Here is a 20,234-nt window from a genome sequence, read left to right as displayed (position 1 = left end):
GCTGTGCACGCGCAGTATTCTCCCCCTGCTGTGCTGGGGACTGCAGCAAATAAAGGGGGCGGAGTTGGGAACCTCCACCATGCTGCAGTTGTGAAGTAGGTCAAATGAATGCCACCAACACAAACCCGAATTCCCTGATCAATGGCCCAAACAAGGTCAAAGCTGGCCTAAACATTTCTACTTCCTGTTGCCATTTGCAAAACAGGAAGTGAAGAGAAATATCTTTTGGTGCAAGGTCTCCTTCCAATTGACCCTGTCTTTCCCCTCACCAGTCTCTTTATAAATTGGGGTCATTATAAATTATTGTTATCTATACATTATTATTGTAGACAGACTGCCCTGCAGTGACCCCTGGAACCCCATTCAGGACAGGTCACTGCATTTGTTACAATAATAACCCCTTATATCAGTCCTGACACATATCCTTCCCACCAGGCACTGCATATATTCCCTATAACACCACAACAACACCCACCTCCTGCACTGACAGCTCGTCCACCGAGGGTAGATCTATGCTACCGGGCATGGCTGCTTCTGTCCCGGGAAGGTCAGCTCACTGCGCATGCGCCATACGTCTACTCTTAGGTCACGTTTCTACGTGCTGACGTTTACACGTCGTATAGATTTTTTTACTACACCAAAAATAAAATACGACTACGTATCTAGAATTTGCAACCAACCAAGGCAGTTTTATATTTCAATACGTTTTAAAACTATTAATGTCAGTTTTTTTCAAATTTGAATCGTTCCTACCAAGCTCCGTGTCACGTGATCTGGGGGTTACCCTGGTGAGGCGTCTTGATTTGGTTGCCACGGTAACGCTCTGTGTCCTGAGATAAAGATGGAGTACACTGGAAGTCAATACCAGGGGGAGCGGAGGGAGGACAGGTACGGGGAGCAGTGTGACGAATACGGGGGGAACATTGCTTACGAGCAGGCCTAATGTATAAATAATATTTTATTTTATGTTAAACAGGGTTAAGTAAACATGCAAATTACTCTTGAAGTGACTCTGTCACCATAGGCCAACTTTTTTTTTTTTTAAAAGAGCAGCCATGTCAAAGCAGAAGTATTTTTTAGTTTATATATATTTACTCGTGCAAAATGTCCTTGCCACTGCAAGCACCTGATCTGGGTGAAACACTCCCCCCCCCCCCTCACCTGTGCACAATGGTTTACTCCACCTGTTGTGACAAATGAGGCACCAGGAGAAACCAATATGGAAAAGGGGGGACAGGAATTCTACATATTTACCCAGGTGCAAAATTCACTGGCCACTGCAGGTACCTGACCTGGGTGTAAAACCTGCCCCCCTCCCCCATGCACAGTGGTTCATTCCACCTGTTGTAATAGGTGAAGCAGCAGGAGAAACCATGGTAGAAATAGGGGAGCAGAGGTTCTACCCAAAGTTGATTTAGAACTTTTAGAAAATGAGGAAGCAGCCTTTTTTACATGGCTGGTAATTGTACGGTTTTTCTAATATGTCTTGGTCTCCCTCTCTTAAAAATAATGAAATATGGTGCAGCTTACTAAATGCGGTAGCTGCATTAGTTTTCTCACAGCAGTTCCAGCAAGAGCAGAAAATACCTGACAATCCTGCCTGCGTCAGTGCTGTTATTATGGTTTTTGTATATGTTGGATGTTTGATTGTTGGTCGTCCCTGGGTGACAACCATGGCTTCCTCCCTAAATAGAATAAAAGTTGGTGTTGTCACCCTGGGACAGGAAGTGTGTTACTGGCAGGGTGACCGTATGGAAAAAAAAATCCTGAATAGAAAAAAAATAAAGCTGCAAGTATTATATTTTTGTTCTTGGATTATTTATACGCTCTGCTGTCCTTTTCCCTCTTGTAGATTGGAAGGCAATGGGCAATACATATTGCCAACGGAAACTCGATATGAGGGGGAAATGAGAGACGGGATGTTCCATGGCCGCGGGACGCTGCACTTCCCCAATGGCAGCAAGTATGAGGCACGGTGGGACTGCGGCATCGCCAAGGAGGTATGATTGACAAATGACAGGCGGGGAGAACAGCCTGGGGGTCCCCTTTGCACCTTAGCAGCCACTTGGCAGCCCCTGTTTGCTGGTTTATAATAAATCGGCATTACGGGGGCCATTAGTCACTCACTCACTGCTGCCCCCTTTCATCTCCTATGGGTGACTGTGATTGGGCCTGAAGATCTCCAAGACTGGAGAAGATAGACTATGATGAGAGAACCTGGGTGATCCAACAAACCTGGAATGGATATCTTACAAATCATTTGCTATTAGTTGGCAAATATTTTCAATCCTGGAATAGATCCATTCCAGGTTTGCTGGATCACCCAGCTTCCTCTATGATAATCTGTCTTCTTCAGCCTTGGAGAAGTTTAATTATTCAGGTCCATCATGTGGCATCTCAAGTGGGCGTTCTCTTTATAATTTATTGATTTGTTTTTTGTTATTTTAGCTGGCTTTCTGCCCTCATGCAACCTAAATGTCTTCCGTTTAACAGGGGAAATACACATTTGCCGACGGGCTGGAATACGAAAAAGACGAATGGCATTACTGCGACGGTTACGATCGAAGGTTTTATACTGAAATTTGCCATGGACTGAAACCAGCAGGTATGGTGACACTCAAATTCATATCGAGCCTGTATGATTAAAGCTCTGAAAGGCTGGAGAAGGTAGACCATCATGGGAGAACCTGGTGATCGAGCAAACCTGGAATGGTTTTCTTAAAAATCATTTGCTATTAGATGGCAAATGGTTTCTATCCTTCTTCTCTAGTCATGGAAAGCTTTAATAGGACAGGCCCAATGTCTCTCTGTCTCATAGGGACTGGTGGGTGGTGAGAGATCAGTCAGTCCTTTGTTCAGTTTGTCACCACGCTGGGACCTTCTCTTGCTGGCCAATAAAATGGTGGCTTTGATAGGCTCCTGGCCATGTGCAGATTTTTTAATATTAATTGTAATCAGTGTCAGCTCACTGCACCTAACCTTTACATTGGGTATTCATAGGCAAAATAACCCAAATCTTTCACATCCAGGGTCAGGGTTTTTTAGTACATGTCTATAGGTGACACCTGGGGTTGCTCTGTCGGAAAGCATGTTGACTTTCCGCTGAATGATGGGGTTCAGGTGTCCCCAGTGAAGGGTCCTAGTAATCCTCCATCATACAAAGACATTGTAGACAATTGTGCTCTTCCAGCCTTGTGGTCACAGTTTGGTGAAGACCCTTTTCTGTTCCTCCATGACTGTACCCCGGGGTACAAAGCCCCCTCCATAAAGACATGGGGTCACCAGTTTGGTGTGAAGGAACTCCAGTGTCCTGAGCCCTGACCTCAACCCTACTGAACACCTTTAGGATAGATTGGAATGGTGAGCCAGGTCTTCTCATCCAACATCAGCACCTGACCTCACCAATGAGGCAAATTCCCACCGACACCCTCCAAAATCTTCTGGAAACCTTGCCAGAAGAGTGAAGGATGTTATTGCCAGGAAGAAGGGGCCAACTCCATATTAAGAACCATGAAGGCAAGTCCTTTTCAATGGCCATGGGGGATGGGGGCAACTTTAAATTAATGACCATAGGGGATGCAGGCAACTCTATATTACTGACCATAGGGGATGGGGGCAATGGTATAATAACGGCCATAGTGGATGGGGGCAACTGTGTATTATTAGCATTAGGGGATGGGGGCAACTGTGTACTAGTGGCTATAGGGGATAGGGGCAACTCCCTATTATTGGTCATAGGGGATGAGGTAACTCCATAATAATGGTCATAGGGGATGGGGTAACCCCATATTAATGGTCATAGGGATGGGGTAACTCCATAATAATGGTCATAGGGGATGGGGTAACTCCATAATAATGGTCATAGGGGATGGGAAAACTCCAAAATAATGGCCATATGAGAAGGCACAGCTCCATATTAATGGCCATAGAGATGGGGGCAACACTAATGGCCATAGGTGGGAACTCTATATTAATGACCCTGAGGGGTGGGGCAACTCTGTATTATTAGCCATGGGGAGCAACTCCTTACTAATGGCCATGGGGGTTGGGGCAACTCCATACTATTGACCTTAAGGGATGGGGATCTCAATAATAATGGCCATGGGATCAACTCCTTATTAATGGCTATGGGGACAACTCATATAAAAGCCATATCAAAAAATTAATTATATATATATTCTCATATAGGTGTGATGCCCAGGTGTACAAAATTGTGGCCAACATGAATTCATACAATTTCCATGTGAATGGAAACCCGCCATCAGGAAACTTACCATTAGAAATTCAATGCAGCCATCCATGGAGCTCATGTTGTCAAAGCACTGAAACGTAACAAGAAAAAATAATTTATTGTGAACATTTTAATTGTTTATAATACACAGAACAACCCGAATATCCTTCATTTAAGGTTCACTTTGGTTTTATTACTGTTTAAGCAGAAATCAGCTCATTGTATTGTTCTTATTTCCTTTATAGGTCGTTCCCAACTTACAGATTTAGATCCTCCTCGACAAATTCCAGAAGGCTGTTATGACTGCGGCGACGGCTTTTATGATCCAGTCAGTCGCGTGGTGAACGACTACCAGCACAGATTCCTTCGAAATGCCGGTTAGTCTTCACAATTATTTTCTGTTTTCTCATGTTAAGCTGAATAAACAGCTAAATCCATACATTTGGGGCTCACAGTTGCCCTTCATCAAGGGTGGTAATGACATGGGGGGATATGTAACTGTATAATACAATGAAAATCTTGCATTAGCCAGTCTGATTGTCCCTGGCCTGCTCCATTTATTTATTGGATTTCAGTTCTTTCAATCATGGAGGCTCAGCATCACATGTGCATGTTACCTAGGAATGTCCACATGCACATTCAAGCAGCCTAAGACCACCTACTTCTCCAGAATGAGACCCACCCATCATGGCAGCCTAATATTTGCCTAGATCCTCCTTGGGGTCATTGCTTGTAATATTATTATTAATATTATTATTATATATAATAATAATAATACTACAGTAAATACAGTAAAAATATTAATAAACAGGATTTATATAGTGCCAATATATTACGCAGCATTGTACATTAAATAGGGGTTGCAAATTACAGACAGTAACACAGGAGGAGGAGAGGACCCTGCCCAAAAGAGCTTACAATCCAAGAGGCGGGGGAAGTATCACACAATAGGAGGGGGATATGGAATAGTGGGAAGTAGTTAGGGGTTAAGAGATAGCAAAAGATAGATAGGTGAGGTTGAAGCGTTGGGTTTTAGGAGCTCTTTGAAATGAGCAGAAAGTAGGAGCAAGCCGGATGAGGAAGACCATTCCAGAGAGTCGGGGCGGCTCTACAAAAGTCTGGAAGCCGTGCGTGTGAGGAGGTCATTTGTTGGTCATTGAAGGAGCGAAGAGAGCGGCTGGGGGAGTATTGCATCTTGGATCAGAGCTGAGTAGTAAGGCATTAGGTGCTATATGGCACATTGCAAGTCCCTCCCACCATCAACGACCTATCTACATTGCATAGAGAAGCTCAGAAAGGTAATGAGAAAGGAAAAATGTTTTTTCAACATCTCATTTCCACTTAGCATACACTTTAATGTTCCTTTTGTATGAGGTAAGTGGACAAGGGGCTCCCCTTTTACGTTCCTGTCTCCAATATTTGCCAAAAAAGGTGTGCTTGGCCTAATATGCTGAGCCCCCTTGCTTTTGATCTTACTCTTCCTGTAATACATTTAATAGCAGCCACATTTTAGCGGTAACATAAAGACCCAAGAGATGGATGATGACAAATATTCCAGATGGCATCGAATAAAACAGCCTCTTACCATCCTCATCAATTTTGTTAATGGCAAAAACAAATGTAAAGCCAAATTCATTGGCTAGAAATGTTGTTCTTTGCTGTAGACACAGAAAGTAATTCCTGTGTCATAATATTGTGCTGGGTAAGATCTGCAGACCTGAGCTTTAAAAGGAGAACTTTGGCTGGTGATAGTCAAATTCAGAGTGTGGGTTCCTGCCTAATATATCATCATCATTTGAAGTCCTGGAATGTTTATTTGTTTTAGGCTTAAACAATTAAGCTCCAGATGACCAATGCTTTCAATTAACTGCGCTCAGTGAACACTCATACCAGAAACTACCCATTGCTTGCTTTATTATCAAACAGTAAAAAAATGACTGACTTTCTTATTTTTGCTTTTTTTAAAAGTTGAACTCTGGGGTCACGAAATAAAAAGAGTAGAATTGATTCTATAATTTATCCTATGTATATTGACATGCAAATTAGGATTCTGGTACCCATTGCTATTGTAAAGTATATATTTTTTAATTTGAACAGTTTGTTAAAGATCATAAACTATTTTAATAAAACGATAACTCAAGAAAAAAATTTTAAATTAAAAGTGAATGTTAGAAAAAAAGTTTCTTAATGGTAGAAAAAAATTCATTTTGCATTCCTCTATGGTGATGCATCTATAGCAGCTCAGTTTCAGGTCAGGAGAAAGACACCTGCAGTTCAAATGACTATTCATGAATTCTGAATGATTTTAGAAACACCATAAACTGATGGCCGCTGACACAAACCCAGAATCCTTAACTGGCAGGCACTTAGGCTGCATACACACGTGCAATATTTGTCGCTGGAATGAATCTTTCACAATCTTTTCCAACGATAAAAGACAGCACGATGCATGAGCAAGTGCTGTACATACAGCAGCGTTCTGCTCTATGGAGAGGGGAGCGAACGACAGAGCGGCACCTCGCAGTACTCTTTCCTCTTCACTTTCGTTACGATTGTTTGTCGTCTGTGGATCCGCCAGGACTGACGAAGGACAATGAGTGCTGTACACACGTCAGATTCTTGTCCGATATCAGCCCTGAGTTGATTATCAGACGAGAATCATCTGACGTGTGTGCATGGCCTTAAGCCGCATACACACTTGCAATTATAGTCATTGGAAAGGATCTTTCACGATCCTTTGCAACGACTAAGCACTCCACATTGCATGAACGATGCTGTACATACAGCACCAATCTGCTCTAGGCAAATGGGAGGGGGAGAGGAAGGGAGGGGCACCCTGCTGCATGCTCTCCCCCTTCACTTGCATTACGATCATTCATTGTCCGTTGATCCGCCAGGACATTTGTTCGGATGATCAAAGACGGGCGCTGTACACACTTCAGATTCTCGTCCGATATCGGCCATGAGCCGAATATTGAGCGAGAACCATTGGAAGTGTGTACGTAGCTTTAGAGTGGAACTTAAATTGCACTTTTTCCAGTAGTCACAGTAGGTCAGTAGTCACAGGTTTAGTTCTGTCTTAAAACTGTGTAATTGTGAGTGTGTTGGCTTAAGGGAGGGTGGAATAGGATGCCGACAAAGGAAAAAAAATTCCACTTTTATAACGAAATCTAAAACTTTCAACACTTTTAGTATTTTATTTTCTAACTCCCAAATGAAAAGCAATCACAGATCAGTACATCTGCAAAAGCATTTCCAATGTTTTATACTACTAATTGCTTTGCTAGAAATCCAGTGAGCACCTAACTTCCTGTCTGGGATAAGAACACAGTGCCCTTGCTGCATTGATATCTCAAGCAATATTGTCAGATCTTCCAGCTAAACCACAGAACTCTGCCTCTACCTTCTCTGTTTCCTCCTACATATATATGTTTTTATATTTTTATTTTATATTTCCATCAAAACAATGCTGATGTAGTTCTGGGGGTGGGGTTATCATGTGGCAGGGATCATCAGGGCTGTGATCCAGATGGCAGATGCCTATACAAATCCATTAAATTGCCATAGCTAGCACACTTGCAAAATCAATGGTGACCATACAAGCAAAGCACTCCAGCTGTAGCAGTAAAACATTCCAACGCAGTGATGGTGATTGAAAGATTTCCGCGTTCACTAATTACACAATCACTGTGCCATTTAAAAAAAAAATCTTGTCCTTTCACCGCTCTGAATGGCTGTCTTTTGTGCATCGGTTTTGCATGCATCTTCCAGTTAAAAACACAGTACCATTTATTCTGCCATCAATTCTAAACATTCCCGTGCAAAGCTATATCATGCATTGTGATAGACACTGATGTTTTTAGCACCTTTATTTCCATTGAACGTCTGCAATCTACATTTCCTGCTTGGCTATTCAGTTTTTACTGGGAGGCAATCAGAGGCATTTATGAAAGCGTCTAAAATGTTCAACAATGAAAATGTGAAAAGAAGACTGAATACTGCTAGGAAACGCGAACCCGCACTCTGATACTCTGGGTAATGACCGTTGTGTGACGTCTTCCGGAAGGGTTGCAGGCAAAAGCAATCTGGACCCATTTGGGTTTTTGTTTCAGAAATATAGGTAACTGTTTTTTTTATTTTTGTCTCATCAAACAATTACTTAAAGTTTTGCATCTGAAATGCACCCACAAAGCTTTTCATTTTTTCAATGAATCTTTTAGTTTTGCTTCAATTCCAGTGAAACGTGCTGCAAAATAACACAAAATATCCCATTGCATCCATGGAGAATGCACTGTTGCAATAACACATTGTTAACACGTTTTATTGCAGGATGCATTTTAGGCTCATTGCTGGCTGTCGATATTTAGGCTTATACTTATATTGTAGTGTCACCTCTAACCACCCTTCTAGTCTTATTCTTAGCAAAATATCACCTGGGGCTATGCAGGTTCTCTTCTCCTGAGCTGCTGAGTTACTGCTGTCAGATGAGCTGCTGATTTCTGCTGGGCATGGCTAGATAAGCTGCTCAATCACTGTTAGATGTTAGATGGGGCAGCTGAGTTGCTGAGACACTGATTGGTTAAGGACCCAGGGTGATCTAAGCCACTGAGTCTGCTAGGAGAGGGATCTGAGCGGCTGAGGAGGGGGGAAGAAAGTGTGCTGAGCCTCTGAGAGAATGGGAATGAATTGCTGCACAGTACCTGCAGCTATAGAGGTCAGTGGACTTTGTTTAAGACTGCAAATTATTGAATGTTCATTGCCTGTCCACAAGTACACTCTGTAAAAGTTTTTTTTAAGTTTTTTTCCATTTTATTATTAATAATAATAATAATAATATTAATAATAAAATTATTATTATTAATAAACAGGATTTATAAAGCGCCAACATATTACGCAGCGCTATACATTTAATTAAAAAAAGAAAAAGTCTTTACTTGTGACCATTTGGGGGGTTTTAGGGGTTTTGCAGTAAATGTCTGAGTTTAATTGTGCACCAGATCACATAGGTAGAACTCAATATTATATATCCACCCGCCCCCGAACCATTTATTTATTTAGTTATCCTGGAGCTCTCAATCAGAAAAGATATTGACACAACCCGAACACTTTTTTTTGTCGTATAGTTAGCGACATGGTAAGGTTTTGTTATCAGGTTTATTGATATCAATATATAAACCTGCAAGTTGCTGATTTAGAAAATCCCAACAATTCCTCACCCTATATTATAAGAACATAAGTGGGGAGGCCTATTTTTTTTTTCTTGCTAAACAAGGCTGGGGAGATTATACTGAATTTAATTGCGGACCAGTTTGCCACAATTACTCAATTGAACCTGTTTTTTTTGTAGAAAACCTTACTTAAAGCCTCTCCTGACACTTTTCATCTTAGCTGGAGAAATTCTTTGTGAACAGTCATTGCACCACAGGCAGCACTTACTGATCTCTGAGGACTGATTCAAGAGCATTTTATATATAACTTGTCAAAGCCAAGACAAATTCTCACTGGTAGGAAGCAAATATTAACCCAACAGCCTACTTTTATTCTGTAAAAGAGAGCACTTTTTTTCGGGGTTCCTATAAGAGCACGCAGTAAATCTCAGCTTTAGAACTCACAACGGACTACTTGAAGCCCAGCTTCAGCTTTTGTTCTAGAATTAAAAAATAAGCAGCCTAGCACAAGTAAAAATGAAAAAAAAGCAGCTTTTGCTGCAATTCTTACTTTTTCCCCCTGTTCATATTAGCACTAGGTGACACAACCCCAGATTATCAGGCGTACAGTACACCTGGGCTAGTTGGCACTCAGTCCATGATTAGGGACTGCCCCCTGGGACTACCGAAGTGTAAATGCCACTCTGTACATGACAGAGGTCCTTCTAGTTTGGAGAGAAGAGGATGAGGGCTCAGTTCCATCCAGTGACCATCTTCAAGACTTATGGAATAAAGGAGTATTTCATAAATGAGAATTCCATACATTATGAGACTAGTGTTCATCAGCAGGTACTCCTTATGGTAGAGGATGACTTTTACACTTCAGGAACTGAGCACTATTCGGCCCAGAAGTACTGAAAGCCCAGGCCGATGTGATGACACACAACCCAAGGGTGTACTTATTACACCTTGAGCTCACATGAAGTGTGCTGAATGAAGATAGCTGTTATCCAAATAAAGAGACATTCTGCAAGAAATAAGACGAGAAAGTTGCCCCTTTCTTCATCTCAGTGCTTGTCATCTTCTTGATTGGATAACACCTAACTTCATTCAGCACATGAGCATGTGCCATGAGCATGCCCCAAGGGTATGTGTTATCACACCAGTCTGCCTTTACAGCAGTGGCATTCAGTGAATGAGTAGGGACCACCCACCAGCTCTGCTGAGGTGTCTACATTAGACAGATATCCCAGTTTGGAGAGGAAAAGGGTCAAGCCCCATCCAATGACCAGCTTCTAGACTTTTGGAAAAAGTGAGTATTTCATAAGTCATGAAGCCAGTGTTCTGCTGGGGGTGACGGGGGGGGGGGGGGCAACTTTTTGATGTTGCTCCTGCAAAATCGCTTTTCAGTTTAGTGTTAGTCTTCTTGTAGGTTGGGTAATGCCTAACTTTGTGTCAGCCAAAAGTATCATGAACAAAAGTGTCATGTCACCCAATCACACCAGTCTGGGTTTACTACAGTACTCCTGGGCTGAGTGGCACCCAGTCCATGAGCAGGGGATGTCCACAGGCACTCCACATCATAGGGGACCTTCCAGTCTGAAGAGGAGTGAAGAAAAGACCCAACCTGATCCAATGTCTAGCTTTAAGACTTATGGAGTAGGTGAGTATTCCATGAGCCAGTCAGTTTTCTGCAAAGGGCAACTTTCCAATGTTGTGCCCTGCAGAATCTCTCTTCAGTTGAGTGCGGCTCTTCTTCTGGGTTGGATAACATCTAGTTGATTTAGCCCACTTCATTTGAGCCTAAAGTGTTATCTCGCCCACCTGGGCTCACAGCACTCCTGAGCAGAATGGCATTCAGTCAATGAGTAGGGACCACCCACCGGTACTGCTGAAATGCTGTCACACATACCTCTTTCTCATAAAGCGCAGGCATGTCTCTCCTACACACGCGGGCAGTTATGACTCTGGGCGTGCCTACGTTCCCAAGATTTATAAGCTTCGCCCAACCCGCTGACCAATCAGAAAAAAGCTTTTTAATCATCACTGGCTATTTAGCTAGCTCAGACACAGCACTCAGCGTTTGTACAACTAGTCTCCACTGTTGCCGAGTCCCCTAGTTCTGTTGAGCTAGTTCCTGTACACCTGTTGGCTAATTCAGTAATTCCTCTATCTAGCTCCCTTGTTAACCCCTCGTTGTCCAGTCTGTTGGTTCCCAGATCCCAGAAGGGATAAGTGAGTATTCTGTAAGTCTTATCCATAAGCCAGTATTTTGCAGGGGGCAACTTTTTGATGTTGACTTTGCAGAATCACTCTTCAGATTAGTTCTGGTCTTCTGAGTTTAATAACAACTAGTTTCATTCAGTCCTCTTCATTAGAGCCCAAAGTGTCTTCACACCCACCTGGACTCACAGTACTCCCCATGCCCCATCCAATAACCAACTTCAGGACCTATGGGATAGGTGAGTATTCCATAACACTTGAAGTCATTGTTCTGCAGGGGGCAACTTTCTGATCTTGCCCTTTGTATAATAGCTCCATAGTTCAATGCTGGTCTTATTCTAGGTTGGATGACACACTTTATGTGAGGTCCAAGATGTCATAAACATACCCGAGGATGTGTGCAATTTGATCAGCCTGGGCTCACAGTACTCATGATTGTTTCGCAGGCCATAAGTAGTGACCAGCCATCAGCACTTATGAAGTTTAATAGTCACTCTCTACATCATAGAAGACCTTCCTGCCTGGAGAGAAGAGAAAGACCCAGTGTCATCCAGTGACCACTTTGGACTTTTAGGTAAGTATAAAAAAAATACACCCTGGAAGGCATTTGGGGGAGCACTGGGACAGAGGGCATAGTCCAGAATTGGACTACTGGTATCTCCATAATCCACAATGATTTTTTCTGATATTGGATAGACCACAATTTTAGTCTTACTTACAAAATAAATAAATGCCTATATATGTATCTAATACGAAATTTAAATTGAATGAATGAAAGTGATTTTATCTTGCAAGTGTTACCCCGTTGTCTAGTCTGACACCATGTTTTACAACTGTTCATGAATAGTTTAACTTGGCATTCATCCCAAAACTTCTGGTATGCAGAAACTATTATATCAACTGAGATAAGCAGTGAGCTTTCCAAAAACACAGGAACCTGTAACGATTAACAATATAGCGGGAACACCCATGCATCCCATGTCCTCGTATATGCTTTGAACTCGTTGTTATAACCTTTGTTTATAAGATATCCTGACTATGACAAAATCCTTGTATAAACAGTCACATGATGACATCATTGTGCATTGCATAATGTCGGAACGTTTGGTATCGACTATCAACTATCATATTGCATAGGAGTACTGTGGAGAATGAGAATTACACTGCATTACATGAATATATTCAAAATTGTGGAACAATATTGCGAACCTGGCATTACAGCTCGTCTACTCTATTCTTAGAAAACCCTAACAAATCAGGCCCTGTAGCTCCCATATTTCTGCAAAGGGGTCCCTAAGTGTATGTTATTAGCCTCCCCTAAAGCGGGACCAAGGTTCCACTTTTAATTTTCCATGACCAGGCAGGCCAGTATTGCAGAAAGAACCAGATGACGTCCCTTCTGCAATAATCCCTCCTACCTGCCAGAACAGTCCAGGTATTTGGCAAAAAAGCTGAGCTGTGCATGCACAGCATTAGCTTTGGTTGCCAGAATATCTGGCAATTCCAGCACCCCCTGCTCGTGCTAAGAATGAATGAGTTACCTCATCCCAGTCAATCAAGATGGCCAAAGATTTTTGAAAGGAAAAGGAGAAAGAAGAAGATGGTGGCACCCTGTGAGGGAACAGATGAGTATTGCATAGTTTAGCTCTGCTTTAATTGTTTTGGCGGAAGAGCTAAAGATCTGGGTATCATAAAAATAGTCATTGTTTTAAACAACATACTTTAGTTTTTAATAGGCTAAATTTGTAAAGTAAGAACAGAAGGTGATTTAGTTCTCATATATCTAACTAGGACTAAGCTGCACTTTATGGGCACCTAATGTACCCTAACAAACTACAATATGTTTCTGGTTGCCTAAATGTTTGGAGCCAAATTATGGCTACATTTTCGTGAACACCCTTGTTTATATTGACTGATTGTTTGCTTGTTATCACTTATTGTTACTCCAGTAAATATTTATACCCTTCTATGCCAAAAAAACCCTCTTTTTTTGTCTATTTTTACAATCTTTTAGGTTTTTTACTTGCTGCATCTCATTTCTTCTCATCTCCCGCAGGGTCTTTGCACTCCAGCCATGTCTTTCTTAGCTGACCATGCCAATGTGTGTAGAAACACCATTTGTAGCCTCCACCTCTATTTGTATGACAATGGAGGAGCACAATTCTGGGACAAAGACAGAGCGTTGCTACACAAGCAGCATTTATACGTGAACCTTCATAGCTGGATCATCAGGAATATTTTTTTAAAACTGAATTTTGAAAGAATTTTAACATGGTTAGAAATGGTATTTGCAACCACTCCAATGATTTTTACTTTTTGTTCCCCTATATTTAGCATCCTTCTTCAGTCTTAATGATCTGTGCCAATGTATAGATATGTCAGCACGACACAGCCTTGGATTTAGCTGCAGACTTTCAAAATAATTGTAATATGGTAAAGGTATAATTTAGTAATGGCGTTTACATCCACTCCAATGAATTTTACTTTTTGTTCCTGTATATTTCACCTTTCTATCTTGGATCCTTCTTCAGATTTATTGATCTGTATCTATGTACAGATATGTCAGCACGGCACAGCTTTGGATTAAAAACCACTGACAGATGAAGCAGCTCTGAAACAGCAGGCCTGCAGGAGACACATTAGGGCACAAGGCCATGAAATAACGGAAGACAAAAAACATACCATAGGCCAAAAGAAAACGAGGAAGGGATCTGCAATGATAGGGAACTCATCCAGAACAACTTGCGTAGGGTGGGCAGGAAGGAGCAGGAAAACTCCAAGGCTGCAGACTAGCCCACTAAAGTATCTAAAGCAGATGGTAGGAAATATTCAGGAAGTCCTCTGCAGCAATGTCTCAATAAGACAGGTTTAACAGAAGTTGTGCCCTGTTCTGGGAGGGCCTCTTTAGGATGTCTATCGTAGCAGAGTTCAGATGTGGCTTGTTTTTACAGAACGGACTAAACGGTGACTGGTGTCAAAGATCACCCCGAAGACAATTCACTATGAAAACAAAACAATGTTCTTCTTTCCTACTACCTGTGCCTAAACCCCTGTCCCTGGATGAAGATTATTTTTTATGTGATTTTGAAGACCGAGCCAAATCATACAGTGACACAAACAATGGCATGTAAGGACTCAAAGTATGTTTTGCATTGCACGCAGAATTGGAGGAACTGGCAGAACACTTTGATTGGTATACAATGTGATGGAGACATACACTGACTTTCCAAAACAGTAAAACCACCTGCCTTATATTGTGTGAGCCACCCTTTTATCACCAAAACGGCTCTGTCCCCTTGAGGCATGGACTCTACAAGAGGTCCTGTAGAGTCCATAGTTTGAGGGGACAGAGCCATTTTGGTGTCCTGTGGTATCTGGATCTTTACAGTAAGCTGAGGTGCCTACTTTGCACTGTGCTGCCATCTCTTTCCCCGACAACGCACACATTCACGTGGCCATCCACTTGAGCTAAAAGAAGAAAGAATGTATTAGATTAGGTGACCTTCTTCCACTGCTCCATCATCCAGTTATGAAGCTCAAATCCCCTTTGTAGGTGCTTTTTGGTAGTGAATTTGGGTCAGCATTGATTTGGTCTGCGGCTACATCTCGATTCACAGCAAGCTGCCAGGCACTAAGTGTTCTGACACCTTTCTTTCATGATTACACATTTCCTTTGTCACTAAAGCAGAACTATCATTAAAAAAAATAACACTTTCCTATGTAAATGGAAAGTCATCAAACCTTCTGCAATCCTTGTCCAGTCGGTCCCGTGTCCTCCTATCTTCCTTCTTTGTCCCAGCACGGAATGGACAACGGTCCAGAACTGGGCATATAGCCGTCTTCTTTCTCTTCTTTTTTTTCTTCTTCCTTCATCACCTAATTTTCTTCACCCAAGTTGTTCAACTTTCGCCAAAGTTTTCTTTCAACAGCATTTTTATATAAAGTAAATAATGTGGTTATAGGTCATCTGCTTTAGATTTTTCAGCAGTTTGATCTACAGTAGCTCATCTGTTGAATCAGACCCAAGTGCCTAGTCTTTCACCTTCGGATGCACCAACATTGGGCATTGTATGGCCCTTGTCAGAGTACCTAAGAGCCGAACACTGAAACACATCACCTTCAAGAACCGATTGTTCTCTTGCTTCCCGATATATCCCACCCCATGATAGGTGTCACTGAAACCAGATCATCAGTGTTATCTTACCTCTCACTGTGTTTAATATTTAGGCCATCATATACTTTTATAATATACTCCTGGACAACTGTGTCTGCTACTTTCTAGAAAAAGTGGGTGACTTTTTTATTTTTAATAATAATATTAATAATAATAATAATAATAATAATAATAAACAGTAACAAACAGCATAGTACAATAAATAGGGGTTGCAAATAACAGACAGATACAGACAGTGACACAGGAGGAGGAGAGGACCCTGCCATGAAGAGCTTACAATCTAAGAGGTGGGGAAAGTATCACACAATAGGAGGGGGGAAATGGATTGGTGGGTGAGTAGTGCAAACACTATGGACTTTGTGAAGCGTTATATAATTACTAGTTAATATTATTGTGAGAGTTAAGAGACAGAAGAAGACTGGTAGGTGAGTTTGAAAAGATGGGTTTTAAGGGCTCTTTTAAATGAGCAGAAAGTAGCAGCAAGCCGAATAGGATGAGAAAGACCATTTGTGTATCAGGTAGGTAGGTGGGACAAGAACTGTGGAGGGATTTGTATATCAGGTAGGTAAGTGGGATAAGAACTGTGGAGGGATTTGTATATCAGGTAGGTAGATGGGACAAGAACTGTGGAGGGATTTGTGTATCAGGTAGGTAAGTGGGACAAGAACTGTGGAAGGATTTGTGTATCAGGTAGGTAGGTAGGTGGATCAAGAACTGTGGAGGGATTTGAAGGCAAAGCCCAGGAGCTTGACTTTGATCCAGGGTGAAATGAAAGCCAATGAAGAGAACTACAGAGAGCAGTGAAAGAGGATTTTTTTTTCATAAAAATGAAGAAAGACATCATTTAGCATCATTGCCCATTATTGTCAGTCACATTTTTCTTCAGTTTAAAAGTTTGTTGGCAGCCAGTAGCAAGCAAAAAAAATGCAACATAAATATTATAATACTAACCTATTTTGCTGCCTGCTCTGCCATAGTTTAACGACCTCACTTTTTTGTTTTCTACAATGCAAAAACAACCTTTTATGCCCTACAATAAAAACCATTCAGATTTTAATATCTCACAACGATCACTCGCTCTGCCATCACAGACTTATCTCTGCAAGACAAAAAACAGCATCTGATAAAAGTGCCGATTCTCTTTTAACTAGAATTAGATGGAACAGGTACACGGGCTAGTTGCTTTTTTTTTGCAAGAATTATCCACTAGAGTTGGAAATTGAGGTTAGAAATCTCATTTATAATAAACCTCAAACTACCGCTGTTTAGGAAAGAAAGCGTTATAAAACGGTCCCTGTCGCTACATTATCATATTGAAAATTGCCGCTATTGGAAGAACGCTCATTATAAGGCTTACACTTGCCAGCGCTAATCAATACTTAGGAAAATAATTGCTTCTTAAACATCGATGCTGTTTGCTTTTCAGGCAAAGTTGCGATGTTTTTTTTTTTTTAGGGGCTCAAAGGCAGGAGATCAGAGTGCTGGCGTTCAGAGACAGCTGCAGTAAGAAACATACATTTGTCATTCAAATTGTTGGCTGAACCGCCAGGTAATGTGAAAAGGATAGTCAAGTGGCTGTTAAGTCCATTGCTGCCAATTATTAACAATCAGGGAGGGGCTTTAAGGCTTATTCAGTATAATAAGCCCAGTTTGTCTTGTTTCATGGGTTACCGCTGAAGAGGTTGCAGCTGCACGGATTCGAATAGCCTTGGAACTACAGTAATTACGCAGAAATCGCTCTCTTTGCGTAGAAGCACTATATACTAACAGTAACTGTTTAAGTTCTGGTATATAGGAGTTACACTATATGCCAGCCTTTCTCAATGTTTTAAAAAAGGTGATTATTATATCCACAGCTCACAGTATTATATTGCTGGTCATTGGGAAGATTGTCACTATTACAGATAGCCAAAAAGATCATTGGTGTCATTTGGAGTGTTACTAAACCAAAAACCAAAAATTCATACTCACCTTTACTTCTGCAGAATCCTGATTTCTCCTGCGCTGTCCTTGTTTGAGTCCCGCGCTGTTCTGGAATCCACCTTCCTCCTAGTTTGGAGGTAGTGCCAGGGGCTGCCATCTTCCTCCATCTTCTTCCTTCTTCTGGTTACGTCATCGGATCTCACTCTGTGCAGACACGAGTTGACATAGCCTAAATGGGAAAAAGAGTACTGAGCTCACACATGTGCATTTTTTTACCATTACAGGAAAAAAGTCCCTTCTGCGTATGCCCTAAATCGGACATGCGCAGAAGGAACAAACATAAGTCTCCTGGGATGTGTGACATAGGTAGGCTTTGTGCTCCCATTCAGTCTTTATCTCTGTGGCGAAAAAGAAGGGAAGGGGCTTAACCATTTAATGTACAGCGCTGCGTAATATGTTGGCGCTATATAAATCCTGTTTAATAATAATAATAATAATAATAATAACCCTTTTTTGTAAAAAAGGGTTAAAAAAATTAGGAATTGTCTCCCCTTTTATGAAAAGTAAAAATTCAGGTGATAGATCCGCTTTAGACTGACCTAAGAGACACAAACTGCTCATTGCTCAAGAAACCCCTAGCAACCTCTGGAGGAACCCTGGTTGAGAAACATTGTTAAATGCATATTTGGTGTGGCACTGCACGTCTAATGTATCTATCAGCATGGCAGTCTGCATTCCATATTGCTTCTGTTTTATTATACCGATATAAAAATGATGTCATATAATAAAAAAGGTGTTGACTTCCTTCCATTGTTGCGATATTGTATTAAAAATTGCAGATGAGTGGAAATTTTTGATCAGCGGAATCCATAACATTCAGATTCACAATGACATTACTCTCAATGTACTTAGATGGCAAAGACACAAAGGACAGGCTCATGTTGAGCTGCCAGTTACAAGGACCATAGAGAATTGATACAACGGAGATAATTGGTTGAACCCACCACCACTGCTTTTTCATTTTACTGGTTTTTCATAATACCGGATGCAATACTATTGAGGTTGGATATTAGTTTTTAGTGTAGTTTTCTCAACAGAACCCTAAGGTTCCTCAAAAACCTAGCCATCAGAAAGTTGGCTCTCTCAAGTCGGTTTAAGTGACACCAATGATCTTTTTGGCTATCTATAAGGGTGACATTCTTCGCAATGGCCAGCAATGTAAGAGGAATTCTTCCCACTGACCACCACACTAATATACTCTGAGCTGTGGATATAATAATTATAGAAGCGGTTCCCTGAGAACCTGAAAGTTATTTCAAGAGTAGAATATTTTGAGAAAAGCTGGTTTGGTGTACTGTGACACTTTTGTTAGTTAACACCTTTCTCATTTGTTAATTAACACCTACCATGGGGCATCATACCCCATGCTAAGAACACATTACGTGTCCTCCCTTTTAGGGCCAGTGCTTGACACTTTTTGTGGCTGTTGGCTCTCAATCAGCACTATCAATGACTTACCCCAGCCTGGGCCTCCAGTGCTTCTGGTGGCATAGGTAACGTCAAATTGCCTTATAGCAAAGCAAAAAACTCCAACAGCTCAATTCAATGGTGATTTCTTGTAAGATTTCAAACTTACAGCTCTGCACTGGGACATCACTTTTGGTACACAAAAAGTAATTGCATGCCAATACCCAAAATTGCTTTCATATGGAATTTCAAACCCACAGCTGTGCCTGAAACCAATGCAACATCACCCATGCTCCTTGAAATCATTGAAGGCCGGGTCCCAGATAAATATCTTTTGGGGGTGCTCTGTTTTTTACCTTGCAAAGCCATTGGTGTTTTGGTTGCATGGGCCTTGCAAAAAAAGTATGCCTCTGATTCGCCTTGGATGGTTCTCTTTATTTGCCTGCATTAGGCCTCTTAAAAGCAAATGATGTTTTACTTGTTTATTTTTACAGATGACGATGAACACAAATGGATCGTTCAGACCTGTCGGAAGGGATGGGATGAAATTACAGGATACAAACCGAAACATTAGCTCAGATACAACAACCACCAAAACAATATCTCAGCAGTTATTGTAAGCAATGCTCATCATTGTATAAACCGTTCTTCCAAATATAGAACGTCAGAGATACCACCAAGTGTATGTTGTCTCTAATGTACGCACACCCGGGTGTGTCAATAAATTCACCATTTTCATAAATTATATTGAAGTGTATCAAATATGCCTATATCATGTACTGTATATTGTCCACCTGATCAAATTGTACAAACTTATCACTCCCCCCTTCTCCCCCAGGATCAAAAATGCATATGTTTTCTTTATTATTTTAAAACATGTTTTATTAGTTTTTCTTGCAGTTAGGTGATAAAAGTATAGGACAAGGCATTGGTGATACATGTGGTCTCCCTGCAACTGATCTTTTTCCCATTGCTAACTTACCATGCCTTGTTCTGCAGTGTTTCCATATACAGTGAAACCCCGGTTACCTGGAACTCAGATTACCAGAAAACTTAGATAACTGACACC

The 20,234-nt window shown here is 41.3% G+C and overlaps 2 protein-coding genes across 2 annotated transcripts in view; one reads left to right on the top strand and one right to left on the bottom strand.

The window, feature by feature from the left end:
• The window catches only part of NDUFA8 (NADH:ubiquinone oxidoreductase subunit A8), a 7,726-nt gene extending 7,134 nt beyond the window's left edge, over window positions 1-592 (bottom strand). The window contains exon 1 of the mRNA XM_072431512.1: window positions 476-592. Within this exon, the coding sequence (XP_072287613.1) occupies window positions 476-526 (51 nt within the window). The 5' untranslated portion in view covers window positions 527-592. The remainder of the gene's footprint in view (window positions 1-475) is intronic.
• A 146-nt stretch (window positions 593-738) lies between these two features.
• On the top strand, window positions 739-19,910 carry MORN5 (MORN repeat containing 5). Its single transcript, XM_072430036.1, has 5 exons — window positions 739-888; window positions 1,853-2,000; window positions 2,494-2,605; window positions 4,477-4,608; window positions 19,660-19,910. The coding sequence occupies exons 1-5, from the start codon at window positions 842-844 to the stop codon at window positions 19,737-19,739; spliced, it is 519 nt and encodes a 172-aa protein (XP_072286137.1). The 5' UTR covers window positions 739-841; the 3' UTR covers window positions 19,740-19,910.
• Window positions 19,911-20,234: the final 324 nt, after the last annotated feature.

This window comes from Pyxicephalus adspersus, chromosome Z (assembly GCF_032062135.1).
Source record: "Pyxicephalus adspersus chromosome Z, UCB_Pads_2.0, whole genome shotgun sequence".
Classification (NCBI taxonomy): domain Eukaryota; kingdom Metazoa; phylum Chordata; class Amphibia; order Anura; family Pyxicephalidae; genus Pyxicephalus; species Pyxicephalus adspersus.
The sequence above is the reverse complement of the archived record's forward strand: the minus strand, read 5'-3'. Positions and strand labels throughout refer to the sequence as shown.